Below are 23445 nucleotides of genomic sequence, written 5' to 3'. Positions count from 1 at the left end.
CCTAACTTTCTTTAAAAGATGCAATAATCTCTACCTCAACTATTCGCTACAGCAAAGAATTCCATACCGTAACAACATAAAGAAATCTCTCCTCATTCGCTTAGTGACAACATTATCAAATTTCAATGAATCATAACCTTTCCCTTTTCTGTTATTGTTCCTAGACACTCCTTCATCGCAGGCACTTGATTGTTTTACCAGGAAATAATTATGCAAACTTTTGTTTTGCATGAAAGGCATAGGCATATGCAGAGTGAATTAATTACTTTGCAAATGCCTCCTACAATTGTATCAATTTATGAACCGGCTGATGACATCAATGCTTGTAAAAGCAGCTCATCTGCTATCTGGCAGCACCTCACTCATCTGTATTCTTTCAGTTTGCAACATCAACATTTACACGAGGAACTGATCCAGCCAACTGAATTATTGTGTACAGAGTAACCAATAGCTAGCAGATCAACTCTTTTCAGAATGCTGATCTTCCTGGACACTTCACAATGTCAGCTGTATCCCATGGCTGGATACGGTTATAATCTGGACTCTCAACATTCTTTACCTGTTTTGACAGTAAAAATGCATTTTACACCATCATAAACTGAAACTTGCAAATCTACACATGATATGGATTGTATGTAACATGTCACAGTATTAACCTTTTTATCATGTAACTGGATACCAGAAACTACATCATCTGCCCACAAGAGATAATTGCTCTGCCAGACTATTACATGTAATTTAAAACTAATAGCCAAAATTATTTCCAAAATAAATTACACAGAAATAGAACATGCACGCACACAAACCCAAGTAACAAACACAACATTTGAACTGTTCAAGAATCTTTATTGAAGACTCTTAACTCAGTCACTGGTGTAATATGAGATAAGCAATAATCCCACTGGGCATCTTTTTACCATATGACACCAAAAGAGTAATTTTAAGTCAAGGAATTAGGGAAAAACACCAAGGGCTGGATTTCATTGGGTGCCATAATGCTCACAATGCCCCTCTCCTCTATGTTGCAAGAGTAGGCTGGCAGCCACGTACCTAAAAAAAGCTCACCCCACAGTCATAACACGCTGCTGGCGAGAAAGACAGATTGATCTGATTGAGTGGTGTTTGTTGCTTGTTGCTGCTTGCAGCTGCACCTGCCTGGAGGCTGTGTGTTTGTTTGCTGCCATTTCTTTGCTTTTGTGGCATGGAGTAAGGAAAGGGAGGATGGTAAGATGACTTGCTACTAGAGATGGAGAAGGGGAAGGGGAGCTCTTGCTCTCTTAATAATAATAATAATTGTCACAAGTAGGCTTCAATGAAGTTACTGTGAAAAGTCCCTAGTCGCCACATTCCGGCGCCTGTTCGGGGAGGCCGGTACGGGAATTGAACCCGCGCTGCTGGCCTTGTTCTGCATTACAAGCCAGATGTTTAACCCACTGTGCTAAACCAGCCCCTAACCTTCTGGACCTCCTGCAGCTCGGTGGATGGCATTCTGAGAGAAGGCGGGACACGTAAGGGTGGGGGAGACTTGGGTGGAAGCCCGAACTGATTGTTGATCTCTCTCCTTCTCCAGTTCCTACAGAGGCCAGAATGACTGGTGTTGTTGATTCTGCAGAGGATACCCTCATGGTGCTGGTGGCAGGCAAGATACCAGAGAAGGCAGCAGATTGACACAGGCTGGAAGTGGTATCCCACGAGCAGGGGCCCGTTGCGCACCCTGAAGACCCAGAGGGAAACGTCATCGATGGCCCAAGGTATAGAGGCGCTGTTGGTCTTTTGGGGAGATGATGGACAGTATGTGCTGCAGGAGACTCCATCTCAACAGACAGTGCGGCATCTGTGCCAAGTCCTGAACATTTATGCCACTGGTTCGTTCCAAAGCTCAAGCGGGGACTTGTGCGGCACATCACAAGCTATAGCCCACAAGTGTATCTGTGAGATCACGGCCGCCCTGTATGCCCGGGCAGCTAACTGTATCAACTTTGAGCTGGACCAGTGTCCTGTGTGAAGAGGTTTCTGCTGAATTTCCCACTGGATTTTAAGTGACTATTTTATATTCATGGCTCCTAATATTTGACTACCTATACTGGAAATATTTCTTCTACATCCATCTTATCAAACCCTCATAATTCTCAAGGGCTCTGTCAAGTCACTTCTCCACCTTATCTTTTTGAGAGAAAACTCACAATCTGTTCAACCTTCTTGAGAGCTGCAACTTCACAGTTCAGGTTTTATCTGGACCAATAAGGAGTGCAGGAGGGCATACCAGTATCAGCACCAGGCATACCTAAAAATGAGGTTTCAACTCCTGACGTTATAACATAAAACTATTTGCATGTCAAACAGGAAAAACAGCAATTGATAGACAGAGCTCTCCCACAAGTGATTCCACAACCAACAGATCAGATCAAAACTCATCAGTTCTGCCATACCCACCATGAAAAATAAACAACTAACTGGAGGACAAGGCTTCATAAATATCTCTGTCCTTAATAATGAGGGAGCCCAGCACATCAGTGCAAAAGCCAAGGCTGAAGCATTTGCAACCAACTTCAGTCAGAAGTGCCAAGTAGTTGATCCATCGCGGCCTCCTCCTGAGGTCTCCAGCATCACAGATACCAGTCTTCAGCCAATTCAATTCACTCCATGTGATATCAAGAAACAGCTGAAGGAAATGGATACTGCAAAAGCTATGTGCCCTGAAAACATCCCGACTGTATACTAAAAACTTGAACTACAGAATGTAGCCATGTCCCTAGCCGAGCCAACACAGCCACAACACAGGCATCTAGCTGATAATGTGGAAAATTGTCCAGGTATATCCTTTCTACAAAAAGTAAGTCAAACCCAATCTGGCCAATTACCGCCCTATCAGTTTACTCTCAATCATCAGAAAAGTGACGGAAGGAGTCATCAACAGTGCTATCAAGCAGCACTTTCTTGGCAATATCAGATTTATTAACGCTTCGTTTGGTTCCGCCAGGGTCACTCAGCTTCTGACCTCATTACAGCCTTGGTTCAAACATGGAAAAAAGAGCTGAACTCCAGAGGTGAGGTGAGAGTGACTGCCCTTGCCATCAAGGCAGCATTTGATCAAGTATGGCATCAAGGAGCCCTCGTTAAACTGGAGTCAATAGAAATCAGGAGGAAAATTCTCCACTGGTTGGAGTCATACCTAGCACAAAGGAAGATGGTTGTGGTGGTTGGAGGTCGGCATCTCAGTCCCGGGACATCAGTGAAGGAGTACCTCAGGGTAGTGTCCTAGGCCCTTCAACTGCTTCATCAATGACTTTCCTTCCAACATAAGGTCAGAAGTGGGGACGTTCGCTGATGATTGCACAATGTTCAGCACCATTTGCAATTCCACAGACTCTGAAGTCCACTTGCAAATGCAGCAAGAACTGGATAACATCCAGACTTGGCTGACAAGTGGCAGGTAACAGTCGCACCACAGAAGTGACAGGCAATGACCATCTTCAATAAGAGGGAATCAAACCATCGCCCCTCGTCATTCATAGAACATAGAACATACAGTGCAGAAGGAGGCCGTTCGGCCCATCGAGTCTGCACCGACCCACTTAAGCTCCCACTTCCATCCTATCCTCGTAACCCAATAACCCCTCCTAACCTTTTTGGTCACTAACGGCAATTTATCATGGCCAATCCACCTAACCTGCACGTCTTTGGACTGTGGGAGGAAACCGGAGCACCGGGAGGAAACCCACGCAGACACGGGGAGAACGTGCAGATTCCGCACAGACAGTGACCTAGCGGGGAATCGAACCTGGGACCCTGTCGCTGTGAAGCCACAGTGCGATCCTTGGAGTGGCGATGGTGGCCACCAGCTCCCCAATATTTCTACCGTGCTGCCTATTCAATGGCATCACCATCACTGAATTCCCCACAATCAACATCCTGGGGGTGTGAAGAGAGGGTTGGGGGGGTGAAGGGAGGGTTGGGGGGAGGGGAGGGTGGGGGGGGGTGGTGAAGGGATGGCTTGGGGTGTGTGAAGGAAGGGTGGGGAGGGTGAAGCGAGGGCAGGGGGGGGAAGCAAAGGTTGGGGGGGGTGAAGGGAGGGTTGGGGGGGTTTGTGTGGGGTGGGAGGGATTCGGGAAGGGGGGTGCAACTCAAACGTGCATCCTGGTGTAGGTTGTTGGTCATGCTTCCTGAGTTGCTGGCCGCTGCCATTTCATCCCAGGCTCACCTCTGGGACCCTTGGGGACATCCCTCCTGGCCTCGACCACATTATGTGCCTCCCCATGTCCGCATCTCCAAATCATGGGTCTGGTTGTCTCGGCACCACAGCTGCGAGCTGAGTGGGGTGGGCTGTGTGAGTGCTGCTCAAACTTATTAGCGGGGCGCTGGAGAGCGCGGTCCCAGTGAATCGGCTGGCGAACCATTTGCGGCATCAATATATTCGATTGTGTTTTTTTGGGAGATTATGAAGGGAAGGTGTGGTATTTTTAAAGGATAGGCTTGTAAACTATAACAGTACAAACAAGAGCTTTATTGGAAAGGTGTTTTCTCACAGTTTGTAAAGATAGGCTGACTGTTTGCCCGCTAAACTTCCGATGACATCATCGGTACATCACATGATCGGACTCTAATGTGACCCTATTCCACCGCCCCCTCCCTCCCCATCCCCTACCTACCTCCCTCTACCCCCTCTCCAGGTGTCCTCAGTGATTCTCAACGTGCTTGGCCCTCCTAGCTCTGCCATCACTTCTAGGTGTTTCCTCAGGATGCACATCTGAGGTGGCAGCAGCCAACTGCCTACCTCATGCCATGGCCTTCGAAGCCCCTGGCGGGTGTCCTCTGAGGGCTCTGAGGCCGGAGGGCCCCGGCTCATTTGCTGGCGGCACGCCCTGTCCCGTGTGCTGACCTCGAGACACAGCCTCATCAGAGTGGTGAAATATTGGGGAGCTGGTGGCCACCATCGCCACTCCAAGCGAGGGTCCGGGTTGGCAGTCAGCGCGCCCTCCTTCCGATCTGTGCCCATAGGGCATTCGGGTTCGCCTTGGGAGAGAGGGGCAGCTGGATCGAGCCCTGACTGCCCCTGCATCATCTGGCGATGCTCCTCAGTGACTGGGACATGCTCTGTAGCGCCTCAGCCATGCCTACTGCGGTCACCACCCTAGCAGTGTTGGCCTCGGTGCCACGCATTGCCGGCGGCATCTCCTGCGCCCATAGCCTATGGGACTCCCTCCAATCAGCTATGGATGTGCTGGAGTGACACTGGCATCTCCCCCTGAATGTCTCGGCTGCACCCTATCTTTCAATCAGCTCTGGGTACCTCTGTACCGCAGGCTCAGCATCAGGGTGGGACCCAGCTGGGTCCTGGGATCCAGCAGCCCTTTGACTGCTGTCTTGCTGGGGGTTTCCTGCCTCCACCTTATGTGCATCATCAGCAGTGTGGTGCTCACCAGATTGTGGCCCAGAAGTTTGTCCACAAACATATCCCACCGTAGTTTGTATATCTGCACTGGTGGAGGGTAGGAATGGCAGCTGTGCCGCAACTATAACAGTTGCATCCTCGGAGCTCTCCTCCGGAGTGTTCTACTTGGAGTCAGGAGCGCATCCATCCGGGATGGGCTGGCACCGTCGCCTGGCGGACCAGCGGGAGAATGGACATGTGGTCAGTGGGAGGGATGGGTCAGTCAGTAAGGCAATAACAATTCACATTTGACAGGTCCTCCGGGTGGAGAACAGTGGTTCCTCACCTCCGCAGCATCCGCCAGCCTCTGCGTTGGTGACCGATCTGTCCTCAGCCACACCAGTCACCTCCAGGGCCCGCTTCTCAAAGGAAGTGAGGATTCCTAATTCTAGCACCCCCTGCCAGTCGCCAGTCTGGGCTCTCTACCGCTGATTATGGGAGAGCTTTTTCTGAGGAGACACAGAAGGGGCACCGTTAGCCACATGCATGGTTTACAGTGGTGGGAGAGGGGTGTATGAAGGAGGGGTTGGGGTGTTTGAAGGGGGAAGGGGTGGAGGGAGATTTGGGGGCTCGCATGGGGAGTTAGGGGGGTGGATGCTCTCTTGGAGGGATGTGGGAAGCGTTGGGGTCTACTCACTCGTGCTGCCCAGTGTAGGTCGTTGACCTTCTTCCTGCACTGTCACAGTCCTCCTGGTCACACTCCCTGAGCTGTCAACTGCTGCCATTTCATCCCAGGCAGCACTGGTTGCCTTATGGCTGACTCTCCAGGACCCTCGGGTGAACAGGACATTCCTTCTGGCCTCCAGGCGTCTAGTAGCCTCCCCAGGTCAGCGTCCCCGAATCTTGGGGCTGGTCTCCTCGGCGCCGTTATTGTGAGCTGGCTGAGGTTGGCTGAGCAAGTGCAGCTTAAGTGCTGCTCGACCTTGTTAGCGGTTGGCTGGTGAGCACGGTCTCGGCGAATCAGCTGCCAAGCCTTCATTTGCAATGAGGAGTCCGTGAGGCCTTGTTAAATGAGCCAATTAACATTGAATTGCGTTGTGTTGCCTTTTTCCCTTTTCCTGTCGCTCTGTTCCAATTATGGCAATCAGTGAGTTTGCCTTCCTTTCTTTTGATATCTATGGTCTAATGCTCAGACTCGTCAGCTATCAAGTGATACCACCACAAGGTTCAACCGGCTATCGATCAAAGAGTAACTGTTGCTCAGTTGGGCTCATCCTTCTGGTCGCGAGCGTTGAACTTGGACTTGCTTCTGGTGTTGCTGAGATTGGAAAATGGTCGTAGCCGGGGTGCCAGGTCCAAGAGAGGACGAACATATGGCGAACTCTCTTTTTATATTGGGGGTTTTCGCGCTTTTACGGGCAGTCCTTCAGTTTGGACCCCACTAATTGGGTGATCCCTGATCACTCTGTTCGATTCCTCACCAATAAATGGGTGGGGATCTGGATGGCTGGGCATGTCCCAAGCAGTCACTGACCCCGTTGTTTACGCTTTCCCTGAACAGGGAGTGGCGCCGAAATGTCTGGGACTGTCCCGGTCTCTCGAGTACCAGTCCTTTGTCTTGGTGAAGATGGGCCATCAAATGCTAATCGGCCCATCAAAATGCTAATTGGTTGGAGTTTCGAAACTATCTGGACTACTTGCTTGCAAATGTACATTTCAGGCTCTGAGCCTGCCTGAATCTTGCTTTGTCCATTTTACCCGTTAGGCTTTGCGAGTTTCTCTGTCCCTAGTTGTAAGTGGCAATCCCAGATGGCTCCAGTTTCACTGTGCCGAGCTCCGGGAAGCTTGCGTCAATTTCCGCTCGCTATCACACTTAGAAATGTTTTCACAGAATTGCACCCAAAGACACCCACATCCCTTGGCGCACACGCATTTTGAATCTGCTTTTCATTTGGATAATAATTTGCCTTTCTATTTCTTTGACCAAAATGGATAACCTCGCACTTATCTACATTAAACTCCATCTGTCAAATTTTGGCCCATTCTCCTGGCCTATATATATCCGTCTGTAAACTCTTTATCTCCTCTTCACAGCCTGTTTTCCCACTATTTTAATATCATCCGCAAATTTTGCTATGTCACACTCTGTCCCTGCCTTAAATAGGTAAATCGTCTTATTGAATGAGATGCAAATATGTCTGGATCACTAGATTTCCAGTTAATCATAGAATTTACAGTGCAGAAGGAGGCCATTCGGCCCATCGAGTCTGCACCGGCTCTTTTGAAAGAGCACCCTACCCAAGCCCACATCTCCACCCTGTCCCCATAACCCAGTAACCCCACCCAACACTAAGGGCAATTTTGAACACTAAGGGCAATGTATCATGGCCAATCCACCTAACCTGCACATCTTTGGACTGTGGGAGGAAACCGGAGCACCCGGAGGAAACCCACGCACACACGGGGAGGACATGCAGGCTCCGCACAGACAGTGAACCAAGCCGGGAATCAAACCTGGGACCCTGGAGCTGTGAAACAATTGTGCTAACCACCATGCTACCATGCTGCCCAGACAGTAAAGAATGAAGCATTCAGCTGAGCAGAAAGGGAGAGTTGATGTACATTTAAGCAGAAACAATAGACTCAAAATCTTACATAATATGATGCATTAACAACTGTCATAAAATGCAACTGTGTCCTTGTCAAGATTTACTGCTATAACTGACTCCAAATCCTTTCTCACAATGATGATAAAACAGTGGAATTTCACACCACCATCTATTATTTTGATAGGTTGCAGCATCCAACATTTCAAAGTACATCTTTTCCACCATCTTTCAAGTAAACTGAATCAAAACATTCTTTGCTTGCATGAAATGCAGCTCTAATCTGCAATCTATCAAAATAATAGATGGAGGTGTGAAATTCCACAGTTTTATCTTTACTGTGCTAACTGGAAATCCAGTGATCCAGACATATTTGCAACTGCTTCAATAAGATGATTTACATATTTAAATCTAATTTAAATCACTTCAGTTTTATGTCACATTGTAACGACAAATCTAGTCGACCCACTTTGGATATTTAATCCAAATTCCACAACCTATAATTTACAAATTTTAAAATATTTAAATTCAGCTGAGCACACTTAGAAATCAAAAGCTAGAGAAAGATTCTTTATTTATCCTATCTAATGCGTTTACCATTTTAAAGATCTCAATTAAGTGAGGCAAATTTTTAATTGGCAACTACTGTATCACAAGGTGACAAACCGGGAACTATTTTGGAATCTAAAACATGCTGTGGAACATCATCATTTATTAATCATGATGAATTTCAACACTCCTGGATTGGATACCCAAACACAAACAACCTGAAGGGAGGGGTGAAAATACAAACAAATTCACTGAAGCAGCCGTGTGAAACAGGTTACAAGAACAAAACCTGTGCCGCATTTAACCTTAAGCAGTGCACCACAACTGGTTATCATAGATTATCATAGAATTTACAGTGCAGAAGGAGGCCATTCAGCCCATCGAGTCTGCACCGGCTCTTGGAAAGAGCACCCTACCCAAGGTCAACACCGCCACGCTATCCCCATAACCCAGTAACCACACCCAACACTAAGGGCAATTTTGGACACTAAGGGCAATTTAGCATGGCCAATGCACCTAACCTGCACATCTTTGGACTGTGGGAGGAAACCGGAGCACCCGGAGGAAACCCACGCAGACACGGGGAGGATGTGCAGACTCCGCACAGACAGTGACCCAAGCCAGAATTGAACCTGGGACCCTGGAGCTGTGAAGCAATTGTGCTATCCACAAGGCTACCGTGCTGCCCAACATGAACATGTTGTATAGCCTGGAACATGATGAATGGCTGGGACAACATGACCGTTTTATCTTCAACTTGATATTACTGCGAAAGATAAAACAAAAAACAACATTGGGCCATAGCTTCCAAACTCCCCAGCATTGGATTTAGGGTTACCCCAAAAATGTGCTGGGAGCTTTACAGGTAAGAGTTTGCACGACAATTGCCCAGAAGTGCAAACTTCCTCTGGGCAATTGTGCTGTGAACCACTCTGAAAAACAATTTAAATTGACCTCACTCTCACTATATGGCAGCACATTGTGGGAGGTGTACCAATTTCAGAATGAGTGCCACCATCAATTAGTCAAAACAATTGTTTTACTTTTGCCTACACACTGCGGAGCCCTTGAAACCTACTAGGGGAAGGCACGGTGGTGCAATGGTTAGCACTGCTGCCTCACAGTGCCAGGGAACCGGGTTTGATTTCAATCTCGGGTGACTGTGTGGGATTTGCTGTGTCTGCGTGGGTTTCCTCTGGGTGTTCCGGTTTCCTCCCACAGTCCAAATATGTGCTGGTGGATTGGCCATGCAAAACTGCCCCGAGTTGACAAATTGCACTGCTTGATTGAGAACTTGATGTGGAGATGCCAGCGTTGGACTGGGGTGAGCACAGTAAGAAGTCTTACAACACCAGGTTAAAAACCAACAAGTTTGTTTCAAACACTAGCTTTCAGAGCACTGCTCCTTCCTCAGGTGAATGAAGAGGTATGTTCCAGAAACATATATATAGACAAATTCAAAGATGCAAGACAATGCTTAGAATGCAAGCATTTGCCGTGAATTAAGTGTTTACAGATCCAGAGATAGGGGTAACCCCAGGTTAAAGAGGTGTGAATTGTCTCAAGCCAGGACAGTTGGTAGGATTTCGCAAGCCCAGGCCAGATGGTGGGGGATGAATGTAATGCGACATGAATCCCAGGTCCCGGTTGAGGCCGCACTCATGTGTGCGGAACTTGGCTATAAGTTTCTGCTTGGCGATTCTGCATTGTCGCGTGTCCTGAAGGCCGCCTTGGAGAACGCTTACCCGGAGATCAGAGGCTCAATGCCCTTGACTGCTGAAGTGTTCCCCGACTGGGAGGAAACATTCCTGCCTGGTGATTGTCGCACGATGTCCGTTCATTCGTTGTCGCAGCGTCTGCATGGTCTCGCCAATGTACACGCTTCGGGACATCCTATCCTGCAGCGTATGAGGTAGACAACGTTGGCCGAGTCGCACGAGTATGTACCACGTACCTGGTGGGTGATGTTCTCACGTGTAATGGTGGTATCCATGTTGATGATCTGGCACGTCTTGCAGAGATTGCCATGGCAGGGTTGGGTGGTGTCGTGGTCACTGTTCTGAAGGCTGGGTAGTGTGCTGCAAACAATGGTGTATTTGAGGTTGCGCGGTTGTTTGAAGGCAAGTAGTGGGGGTGTGGGGATGACCTTGGCAAGATGTTCATCTTCATCGATGACGTGTTGAAGGCTGCGAAGAAGATGTTGTAGTTTCTCCGCTCCGGGAAAGTACTGGATGACAAAGGGTACTCTGTCGGTTGTGTCCCGTGTTTGTCATCTGAGGAGGTCGGTGCGGTTTTTGCTGTGGCGCGTTGGAACTGTCGATCGATGAGTCGAGCGCCATATCCCGTTCGTACGAGGGCATCTTTCAGCGTCTGTAGATGTCTGTTACGTTCCTCCTCGTCTGAGAACTGGCTTAACAAGATGACAAAAACTGGTGATAAATAGAAATTGGTCTATTGGAGAAAAAAAATAACCAGTGCCGTTTCACAACTCTGAGCTGCTGTTATTTGCAACATTTTCAAATGATATGGAGCAGGGAATCAGTAGTCGTGTTATTAAATTTACTGATTACACAAAGCCCTTTGGTGGATAGCAGGAAAAAGGAGATTGACTATCATCAGAGAGTTTTGATTATATAGATCGCCTGAAATAAATTAACTGAATTTTATTGTAGGTATAATGTAAGTGGGAACAGGCAACTGCAAATGCAATTACTATGAGCAGGTCCCATTTAGAATGAAGAGGGACAAAGCCCAGTCCTACTGGGATACAAATACTATTCTCAAAGGGCAATATTACAACATACTACTAAAAATTAAGGGAGAGTTGTCAATATTAGCAGTTGCCTTTTGTAATGTTTGACTTTCAGTTGGTAGTAAAAAGCATTACATAAAAAAATAATCTGTGAGTACCATGTTAAGCTGCCAGCAATTTAATGGGAAAGTGAAATTGAAAAAGTAAAGAGCTTGGCTTAGCAGCCTGGCTATAAACTGTGTTTCATTTTGATGGCTAAGCTGATAGGAAGGAAAGGGAAAAAGGTATATTTAACGATTAACCAGAAATTAATTCAAAAATATAAGGATAGCCTAGTGAAAAAAACCTGAAACATGGGTGGCACGGTAGCACTGCTGCCTCACAGCGCCAGGGACCCAGCCTTGGGTGACGGTCTGTGGAATCTGTATGTTCTTCCCGTGTCTGCGTGGGTTTCCTCCAGGTACTCTGGTTTCCTCCCACAGTCCAAAGACGTGCAAGGAAGGTGGCCATGAGCCGCATTCTTGAATGGCTGGGGTCCAAATGGTTTAGCTACACCCACAGTTCTGTTAGGATTTCAACATGCTTGCAATCTCTGTCTCACCGTTGGTATATTATGACATATTTTCATGGAATCCATATAAAACACAAATAAATTTCACATTATACTTTATTACTGACCTGTAAACTTATCCAGTGCATCAAATCCATGATTTACTGCTATTATATCAAGGAAAGAAATGGTGCCATCTTCAAATCTGGAATGAAAATAGTAATTTATCACACAGGGAATTCATTCAAATTACAATACAATGGGTAACAAAACTAGATTTTTTTTCTGCATAAGATTATGATGCACACATTATTTTTATAGCTATGGTGTAGGTAGACGCTGTGGATGTACTGACACCACATGATCTGCAACAGATCAAGAAGGCGGTGCATCAGCACCTTCTCATGGGTAATTAAGAAAAGCAATTGGATCACATCTTTTCGCAAGGTATAGCGAAACCTGTGTGCCAGGTTTTTCATTAAAGATACAAAAGCTAACAACTAATACAGTGTATTTGTTCATGCTATAACTATGATGACATTCACTGCAATGAGGTGCAAAAGCTTACAACAAAGGAACAGGAGCACGCCGTTTAGCTTATCAAGCCTCTTCCGCCATTCAATTAGATCAACATCTGAACATTATTTACCCAACTTGATTCCATTACTGTTGATAGCCTTGCCTAATAAAGCCCCTTGTCTAATTAAGCCCTTTCAAGTTTGTAGTTTTGAAATTTTAAATTGACTGAGCTTCGCTGCTTTGTGAGGAAGAGTTCCAGTTTCCCATTACTATTTGAGTGAGGAAATGCTTCCTAGTATTACCCTTACATTGCCTCACTCTAATTTTAAGGTTATGTCCCTTTGTTCTGGACTTCACTACCATTGGAAAAAATGTCTATCCACCCAATGAAATCCATTGATCATCTTAACTCCTGAAACAGATCACACCTCAATCATCTACACTTAAGAGAATACAAGAGATGCGATTCAGTGACCCTGTTGCACCCAGCATGGGTCTGTCGCTCATTTCAATACCCGGGTGCCAGATTCACCTGGCGCTCTGCACTCATCGCTGTGTCAGGGAGACCTTGCCAGGGCGTCGTTTAGTACTGATCCACACAAACGTATAATGGCACCTGGGAGGGGGCAGGTCTCCCATGCAATTGGGTACCCCAGGGTGGTTGGGGACAGGGATGGGTGGCACCCTGACACTTCCCCTGGCATCTGCGAATCTTGGCATTACTGGCCTGGCACTCTGGCAGTGGCACCCTGGCACTGACATGGTGTCCAGGTGGCACTGCTAGGGTACCAGGGGCACTGCCAGTGTGCCAGGTTTCAGGTTGGAACTGCCAGGGATCAAGTACTGTGGGGCCTTGCCGAGTAGAGGGGGGGGTTCCTGGGGGCCTCCCCAAGGTTGGGGTGCGAGGAGGGGTCAAAAAAGCAGCGGGTGGCTGAAAGGAGGTGGGGGAACCTGAAAGGAAGGGCGGGGGAAATATTGGGGTTGCCGGACCAAATGGTGCCCTGATCTTTGAGGATCCCTCTAAGTGTAGTTTCAGTGGAGAGAATCTCCCCGAGGCCAAAGTAAATGCTTGAAACACCCTGCGGAACGGGTCCTTTGGTGGATTTTAACTTCGGTTTGCTGAATCACCACCAAGACTAATCTAGAGAAGTAGGGTAAAATCATCGGAATTAGTTAACAATTGGGTGCAGGGGAATGTAGGCTTTTTCACGGTGGATGATGGAAGAATCAAATCTTAGAGAACAAGTGAAAGAATAATTAAAGCCTATTAGGATCTATTGGTACAGTAACCCAGTATAATTTCAGGTATATGTAGAAAAGTGGCAGTAAAATATTACTTGCAAATAAAATTTGGACGAGTCAATGTATAAAATGTTATTATTTCAGTTTGTGTGGAATAATTATATTTTTTAGTTATGAGTAAAGATTAGATAGGCTGAGGTGGTATTCTTTGGAATAGAAAGGCTCCAGATAGAGTGGATAGGAAGCATCTATTTCCCTTATCAGTGAGATTAATACCAATTTGAAGTAATTGATAGAAGGATCAGACCAGAGTTGAGAGAATTTCAAACCAGAGGGTGATGGGCCTGAATTCACTGTGTAATGGAAGCAGAAACCATGATCCCAATTAAAATGTTTTTGGATATGCACTTAATGTGCTGTAACTTACTCAGCTACGAAACAAAAGCTGGAAAGCAGGAATGGCTGGATAAGTCTTTTTTAGCTGGAACAAACATGCTGGGCTGAATGACCTAATTCTCTGTTGTACGTTTCTAATGATTAGCTATGATCTGATTAAATGATGGTACAGGCTTGAGAGGTTAAATGTCTGTTCTTAATTGCTACACACACATGGATTGAAAAATTCATACTAGGTCTGTCATTCATTCAAAATATATATTTGAGGCTAGTTGTGTTGCGAGAAAAGAAATGCCTTGATTAACATAGTGAGAAGTAGAAGAGAATCTTCAGTAGTTGCAATAATACTCACCATAAAAATACAGGATTTTGAAGTACAAAGTTTACAAAATGAACCCCAGGTATCTTGTGGCAATCGTGCAATAAGAAATCTATTTCATTTGTGAGCAAATGTTAAGGGTCCATGCTTCGGGCAGGGGCACATATTGGTAATTCCAGACACATAGGCCAAGAAAATCTTGGGCCGGCTAATGCGCTCTCTGTAGTGAAGCTCTTCATTGAACCATGCACTTGTGAAATTATCCTCCTTGTGTTTCACAAGTTACCAGTGAATTATTAAAAAGGAAGACTTGCATTTATACAGAATCCTGACGTCTGTTACCATGAAATGCTTCGAGCGGCTAGTCATGAGGCGGATCAATGCCAGCCTCCCAGATGGTCTTGATCCATTGCAGTTTGCCTAACTCAGCAACCTATCCACAGCAGATGCTATCTCTCTGGCCCTACAATCAACTCTCGAACATCTCGACAACAAGGACACCTACATCAGACTGCTGTTCATAGACTACAGCTCCGCCTTCAACACCATTATCCCAACAAGACTAATAACCAAACTCTGCAACCTTGGACTTCACTCCTCCCTACGCAGCTGGATCTTTGACTTCCTCACCAACAGACCACAATATGTCAGGATAGGTAACAACACCTCCTCCACAATAGTCCTCAACACCGGGGCCCCCCAAGGATGTGTGCTCAGTCCTCTACTGTACTCCCTATACACACACGACTTGTGTGGCGAGATTCAACTCCAATTCAATCTATACGTTTGCAGGTGATACGACTGTGGTGGGTCGTATCTCAAACAACGACGAATCAGACTACAGAAGGGAGATAGATCACTTGGTTACATGGTGTACCGAAAACAACCTCTCTCTAAATGTCGGAAAGACCAAGGAACTGAGGAACTGATCATCGACTTCAGGAAGCGTAGCACGACACACACTCCCATCTACATCAATGGCTCTGAAGTAGAGATGGTCGATAGCTTTAAGTTCCTGGGGGTCACCATCACCAACAGTCTGTCCTGGTCCACTCACGTTGATGCAACAGTCAAGAAAGCCCAACAACGTCTCTACTTCCTACGGAAGCTAAAGAAATTCGACATGTCTGCATCGACTTTCACAAACCTCTACAGATGTGCCATAGAGAATATCCTATCCGGCTGCATCACAGCTTGGTATGGCAACTGCTCGGCCCAAGATCGCAAGAAACTACAGAGTGTGGTGAACTCAGCCAAACACATCACACAAGCTTACCATCCTCCCATTGATTCTGTAGACACCTCCCGCTGCCTCAGAAAGGCAGACAGCATTGTCAGAGACCCCTCACACCTAGGCTTTGCCCTCTTCCATCAGGCAGAAGATACAGAAGTCTGAAGACCCACACATCCAGATATAGGAACATCTTCTTCCCCACAGTTACTAGACTCCTCAACGACTCTCCCGTGGACTGATCTGTTTGCTGTAAGAACACTATTCACGACACCCTATACGGCTCTTGTTTGGCCTTGTTACACACTGTAAGCAATCACTATTTGTTGATGCACCACTTTCAATGTACTCTGTCGATTATTCTTTTGTCTACTATGTACGCATTGTGTACGTTCCCTTGGCTGCAGAAAAATACTTTTCATTGTACTTCGGTACATGTGACAATAAATATCAATCAATCAATCAGAATCCTTCACAACTTCCAAATTTGCACACAGCAAGCTCCAACAACAGCAATGTAACAATGGAAAGATAATCTGCTGTGGCGATGTTGACTGAGGAATTAATATTGGAAAGGACAGTGGGGATACCTTCTTCAAAATACCTCCACCTGAAGGGACCTCTGTTTAATGTCTCATCCAAAAGACAGCACTGCTGAGAGTGCAGGCGTCTCTCAGTACTGCACTGGAGAGTCAGTCTTGAACCTACAATCTCTGACTCAGGTGAGAGTGCGGACTATGTAACTGAATGTACTTTAGAAAGCACGTTCAAAATTAAATGGTACCCAAATACAAAACAAATACCTCTAAAAACTTAAAATAACATGAAAAGTATTAAAGACATAAATACTTCCGGCAAATAACTTGCATACAAAACAGGCAATGACACATTATGACAAGGGAGAAGGGTAAGGGGCTCAATTCTCCGGCCTCGTTGTGACCTCGCAAGAGCGAAACGAGGCCGGTGAATAGTGGTAGAGACCAAAAATACAAACCACGCCAGGCGCCAAACAGTTTGCGATGCAACCGGCCCGCTCCCTTGGCAAAATCGGGATCTCACCATAGCGTGGCGAGAAACCAATTATCACCATAAAATTAATGGGACCCACCCCACATCCAACGGCCTCCCATCATTCATCGGCATCCCCAGCAAGTGGTCATGCTGCACCGATTGGTACTCCTTTTGACAAACGTGAACCTGGCGGAAGGGCTTTTGTGGGGAGCCGAGGAGGTGAGTAGCCATCTTTGCTCACAGGCAAAGAGCACGGGAACGCTGGGCTTGCCGCCCCAGTGCTCAGCGAGGGGTGGGGGACCCTCAGCTTGGGGTGGGGGGGCGGGCTCCGCAGGAATGGACCGCCTAGGGTGGGTGGGCAGTCGAGGCAACTGCACGCAGCACCACCATGGCAACCCTTGGATCGTGTGTACCTGTTCCAGGGCCAAACCTTGTCCCTGCCCGTCTGCCTCACCGACCATCCATAACCCTACACCGACTGATGAGGCCTCCGGCTGAACACTATTGCTAATAGGGAATTGGGAATCGTGGTTAAGTGAGCACTTCACACAACCCAAGTGGATTTCCATGGGTGGGCGGGCCATGTATCATGTGAGAATCATAACCTACCATCCCAATCAGACCGCAATGCCTGGACACTGTGCGGGGCAACATCACACACGCAGTAGCCATCATCCGAACATCCAGGGGATGGGACACAGGTCTGGGGACATGTCCACAGCCGGTGTGTGGGTGAGTGCTACGGGGAGGGGACCAGCGCCTAGTCCAGGTGATGTTATGAGCGGGTGTCTGGGGTACAGAGTTTGGGGTCCGGTGAGGGGAGCCCTCTGTGGCCGGGAGTATGTGGTCAGGGCATTTGGTGGGGGGCGGAAATCAATGGGGGTTCCGGGGTGGGAGCCACCGCTGTTTGTCAGTCTAACACCCTCTCCCAATACCTTACAGATATTGAACGGTATGGATGGTGTTTTGGACCCCGCATAACTTGCACTAGTGGTCGTGCTGCCAGGTCGGGCGCCAAGATGCCAGAGACGGCCGCGGCTGCAGCGTCTGCAGATACTCGTGGCAGCGGACCATTTGCCGGATCCCACCCCACACCCCAAGGTCCCGGCTGCCTGTCAGGCCAGGAAGGGACCCAGAGGGGGAGGCCCGCGACAGCCCTGGGTGTACAGGCATCGCTAGTTGTTTGAACAGATAACGGACAGCATGTGCCGCAGGAGGCACCTGTGCCATGTCATCGCGGACATGGCATCATGTGAAGGAGGAGGACACCCGCTCCATGTGGCCATCAAGGCCACTGCAGCTCTGAATCTTTACGCCTAAGGATCCTTCCAGGGCACGAGCAGGGACCTGTGTGGAATCTTGCAGGCCACAATCCAAAGGTGCATCCGACAGGTCACATATGTCCTGTTTGTCCGGGTGGAGAATTATATAAACTTTGACAAGGACTGAGCTCAACAAGATGCCCGGGCAGCTGGATTCTCTGCCATCATTGGGCTAATAGACTGCACGCATGTCGCCTTGTGCTCACTTGGCCATCTAGGAGTGCCTCACGTTAACAGGAAAGGGTTCCACTCTCTGAATATCCAGCTCATGTATGATCAGCACATGAAGATCATGCACGTGTGTGCACAATCCCCAGGGAGTGTCCATAACAGCTAGATCCTGGACAGTCCGTCATCTCCAGCCTCTTCAAGGACCACCCCAGGATGGGCGGCTAACTCTTGGGAGATAATGGGTAACAACTGAAGACTTGGCTAATGATGTAAGTGGATGCAGGAGACCGATGCGGAGACCCAATATAATGAGACGCATATGGCCATCCTGTCTGTCATTGAGCGATGCATCAGTCTGCTCAAAATGCGGTTCCGATGCCTTGACCGCTCCGGTGGTGCCCTGCAGTACACCCCCGGAGGGTCACCTACTTTGTGGTAGTCTGCTGTGTCCTCCACAACCTGGCACAGCAGCGGAGCGATGAACTGGACGTTGGGGATGAGGAATATTTGGCCACCTCTGAGGAGGAGGACAAGGATGATGAGGTAGTGCTGGACCAGCAGCGGCAGAAGGATGATACCAGGGAGGAACCGGAGGACCAGCCAGAGGATGGAGGACAGGCAGCTGCGGTGAGGGTCCAGGAAGCCCGGAGGGCCAGGGAGGCCCTCATACTCGTCCGCTTCAATTAGGACATGGCCTTGTACGTCATCGACCCCCCACGCCTATCTCCCTTCCTCTGGAGTCAGCACTGTCGAGGGCAGGGAGGTGATGATAACCCGCAGAGAGCTGAGCACCAGTGCTCCTCAATCTATGCCATAGTCTGACCCCTGCCTGTCTGCACTGCTTGCTCACACCCATCACCTACATGCGGGTGTGCCTGGGGGTGAGGGAGGGGGCGGATGCCTGGAGAGATGGGCCAAGTGTTCGGAGGTTGGTCCAATATCGGAAGAAAGTGGCAGAGGCGCATACTGGCTGTGCTCAATGGTTTTTGATGTGTCACAGATGTCATTCAATTCTCCACTCTCCTGATGGTGCTGCCCCCTCTTCCCACCACACCCTGACCCCACTCACTCCCTACCTACCCCCCCCCCCCCCTCCCCCACCCTCTCCCCCGGCACCCTCAGTGACACTCAATGTGCTTGGCCTTCCTAGCCCTACCGCTACGTCTAGGTGTGTCCCTAGGATGCACATCTGAGGTGGAGGCAGCCAGTTGCTTACCTCGTCCCGTGGGCTTTGCTGCCCCTGGCGGGTGTCCTCTGTGGACTCTGAGGCCAGGCTAGGATCCAGTTGGGACCTGGGATCCAGCACACCTGCGACTGCTGTATTGCCTGGGGGTTCCTGCATCCACCTGATGCGCATCAGCATCTGTGTGGTGCTGACCAGATGGTGACCCAAAAGTCTGACCGCTAACGTTTCTCACCGATGTGTGTGTCTCTGAGCTGGCGGAGGGTGGGGATGACTTCTGTGACGCATCGATTGTGACTTCGTCGGAGCTCTCCTCCAAGATGTTCTCCTCGGAGTCAGGAGAGGGGGCCACCCAGGATGAGCCAGCACCATCGGCTGGAGGACCTGCGGAAGAATGGGCATGTAGTCAGTGGGAGGGATGGGTCAGTCAGTAAGGCAATCACTACCCACATTTGACAGGTCCTCCATGTTGGGCCCGGTGGATCCTCATCTCTGCAGTTTCCGCCAACCTCCGTGTTGGTGACTGCTCTGTCTTCGGCCGCCCCGTCACCTCCAGGGCCCATTCCTCCAAGGTAGTGAGGATCCATATGGCTGGCATGCCTCCACCAGTCTGGGCCCTCTTCCAGCGATTGTGGGAGAGCTTCGCCTGCGGAGACATAGAGGCGGCATCATTAGCCACACGCGTGGTTCACAGTGATGGGAGGGGGGGGTGAAGAAAGGGTTGGCGGGGGGTGGGAGGGGTTAAAGGGACAGGGGATATGAAGGGAGGGTTGGGGTGGCAAGGAAAGGGGTGGGGTGGATGTTCACGTGGGGGTGGAAAGGTCTCGGCGGGGTGGGGGGGGGGATCGTTGGTTTCTACTCACTCGTGCTGCCCGGTGTAGGTCATGAACCTTCTTACGACACTGGAGGCCAATCCTCCTGGTCACATTCCCCGAGCCTACGGCTGGCGCCACCTGGTCCCAGGCAGCACTCGCTGCCCTATGGCTCTCCCTCCAGGGCCCTCGGGGGAACAGGACATTCCTCCTGGACTCCACCGCATCGAGGAGCCTCCCCAAGTCTACATCCCCGAATCGTGGGGCCGGTTGTCTCTGTGCCTTGGCTGTGAGCTCAGTGGAGCTGGCTGTGGAAGAGCTGTTTAAGGGCTGTTCAACCTAGTTAGCGGAGGCCTGGCTAGCGCAGTCCCGGCGAATCGGCTGGCGAGCCTTTCTTTGTGCCGAGAAGCTCATGGGCCCTCGTTAAGTGGACCAATTAATGTTGAATAGTGTTGCCGGCCTTGCTGAGCCGAACATTGGGATGCACACGGCGGTTCGCGCTCGCTACCACATTTGGAAATCTTTCCGGAGAATCGCGCTGATGACCAAACTCAAACTGATGCAGACACTTAAATATTCATTGCGGGCAGCACATGTTGTGAAGGATAAATTAGATGTATGCTCCTTGACAGTTGTCAGTGTCTTGTCCTATATTTACTGCCATAGTTTACATTAGGGGATTGAAGAATGAGAAATGTATTTTACTAGAAATATGAACATCAGAGTGCAAATATGCTTCAGCAATATCATCCTTGTAAGTGACTCAGTCTAGATAATGTTAAAAGCTATTTCCTGGCAAAATGAATATTTTATAGTTAATGAACGTACTTTAGCCAACAATAGTCAAGCAGTAAAAAATATACAAAAATATCTCAAAACCTACATGCTCCTTCCTGAAGAGATATATCTTACCTGTCACTTATTGATTGCTTTGGAACATAGAAATCTTCTCCTGACAAATACGAAGCTGCAGTTCCTCCTCCAAAATATCTCTTTCTCAGCATATGCCCACTTTCATTCTTCACCAACAGAGCTCCTAAACCTGTTGGGAACCCAAATATTTTATAAAATGAGATGGGGATGAAGTCTGCCTGATGTAAGCCGAGGTCAAGTGGTGAGGTGCTCACAAATGAGGCTGCGTCCATCAGCACGTACCATTTCCCTGGGATCTTGCTGAAAGGAGAGAGTTTTTTTGATTTAATGTCCCTTATCCAACTAAGTGGGTATTTTGTCCCTGAAAAGTTGCTTTGCGCAGGATAACAGAACAGATGATGAGTGTGACAGTTTTCCTCTGTTCCCACAGGAATGTCCTTGTTTTTGTCTTCATAAATCTCATTGTGGTTGAGCGGAATAGTTAGGGCACCAGCTAAAGTAGACAATACTCTCATTCCCACAGCAGATGTATGGTTGTCAGTCAGGTGGCAAAACCGACTCCTTGAGTCTCCCGACTCCGCACAGATCCATTGAAAACTTTCTGCAACAAGTTTAAGAGCAGCTGTACTTCCTGATGTAAAAATGATAGTATACTCTTCTGGGCTGGTGTTGAAGTGCTGTAGAATTCTGTAAGGGAAGTAACAAAAAGTTATTAGTCAATAGCTTTTTGCTAAATTTTAGGAAAAAGAAATATAAATGTAGGCAGGGGAACATAGAAAATGTAAGAAACATTCAGTAAGTGGAGAGGGAACTTTAGACTTAATGTTTGAGGTCAATGACCGTTTATCAGTTGTGGTTCACTATTTTTTAAAATCAAACTGCATCTGTTAAGTATTTATTCACTCCTTTCACCTTCTGCCCTGCAACCTAAACTAGATTGGCAGGGGGTTGGAAACCTGAGAGGAAATTCAGAGCATGGAATGGAGAATTAGTGAGTGATTCAGAAAGAAGAAGAACAAGTTAAAAAGTGTACAACACAGGAATGTGGCAGTGTTAAAAGGTGTATACCTAAATGCAAGTATAGCAAATTAAGCTAATCAGCTGAGGGCGCAGAGACACAGCAGAATAATATCATCACGATAAGGGAAATGTGGCCTAAAGAGGGTCAAACCTGACAGCTCAGCATCCTTGGGTACAGAGTTTTCAGGCAGGATGGAGAGGGAGATAAAAAAGGTGGGGTGTGGTAATATTGGTTAAATAATCTGTGCTGGTTCGAGGCAATGCCAGGTAGATGTCAGTAAAGAAGAACAAATTTGTTTATTGGCAACCAACAAGAATAACGTATATATAGGCACAGAGTTTTATACAGGTGTTAACACTCTGGTTTCCGGGTTCACTGACCAGAACTGTGTTCCCCGGGACCCACGCTGATCCCTCATTGGTCGGCGATGCGCGCTCCTGCACAATAGGCTCTGAGCCAGTCATGTGGACCACGAAGGAATGCCCATTAAAGAGTACCGCCCTCCCCAAGTCCCTCAAATAATATATGTACAAATAAGCTATAAACAAAAATTATACACAATATAAGACTGGGGAACCAAAAAGGGAAAAGTCTCCAAACAGTCCAGCCGAGTATTAACCTATCCGGAGATTTCCTGGATCTTGTGGGTCGCCTTAATCCTCCAAATGACTCCTCCCACTTGGAGGTTATCAACCTTAGTAGAAAATGTCTCTGAGAGTCAACCACCCCACAGGGTTATTCCCTTCTATAACTTATTCCTGGATAAATTATAGGGTCTCCTCAAGACTGCTGACTCCAGCAGCAGAGCACCAATGCTGCCTGTCGCTCCAACTGTTTGGAGATTGTGGTTGTGGTCCCCTGGCTTCTCACGTGGTCATCGTGTTTCCTTATTGTTCTGCCATTCAAATCTACCATGTATGACACTGAGTCTGACTTGGACATGACCTGGCCTGGTAACCATAGTGGGCCTGAGGCAAAGTTTCAGACAAGGTCCAGGTCATCCACTTGGAATGATCGGTCCTCTTTTCATGAAGTACGTTGTTTTTTCTGAGAGGCCTGCCATGTCTCCACCCTCCTTGTCAAATTTTGGAAAACCAAGTCCACTGCGTCTTTAAATGACAGCCGATAAGTAATTCTGCTGGTGTGACCCTTGTAGGGGCTTGGGGGTCACACAGAATTATAAGACAAAAGAAAGTTGGCTAACTTAAGACATAGTGGGCTGCTGGGCTGGTTCAGCATAGCTGCCTTGAACGCTTGCACTGCTCTCTCCACTAACCCATTTGAGGCAGAATGTGTTTTGTTGCCTGTCTGGTAGGCAACATATGCTATTCAAACCTTGGTTAGTGATGAGGTATTCTGAATCCCGATGAAGAAGATTCGCACTCTTCCAGTAGTAACAAAGGGTTTATTGAGTAACTACAACAATATTTACATTAGTTCTTTACTTTAACTTTGATACTAATGATAAGGTTAACAAGATCTAACTATGGTAACTATACATAACTCCACTGGCGATC

The 23445-nt window shown here is 47.9% G+C and overlaps 1 protein-coding gene across 1 annotated transcript in view; it reads right to left on the bottom strand.

The window, feature by feature from the left end:
• Positions 1 to 23445, bottom strand: part of mocos (molybdenum cofactor sulfurase) — a 421047-nt gene that overhangs the window by 240918 nt on the left and 156684 nt on the right. The window contains exons 4-5 of the mRNA XM_072508890.1: positions 20947 to 21594; positions 11957 to 12033 (exon numbers count right to left, since the gene is read on the bottom strand). Coding sequence (XP_072364991.1) covers positions 11957 to 12033; positions 20947 to 21594 — 725 coding nt within the window. The remainder of the gene's footprint in view (positions 1 to 11956; positions 12034 to 20946; positions 21595 to 23445) is intronic.

This window comes from Scyliorhinus torazame, chromosome 6, assembly GCF_047496885.1.
Source record: "Scyliorhinus torazame isolate Kashiwa2021f chromosome 6, sScyTor2.1, whole genome shotgun sequence".
In the NCBI taxonomy this organism is placed as follows: Eukaryota; Metazoa; Chordata; class Chondrichthyes; order Carcharhiniformes; family Scyliorhinidae; genus Scyliorhinus; species Scyliorhinus torazame.
This window is presented reverse-complemented; position numbering and strand designations above follow the sequence as displayed.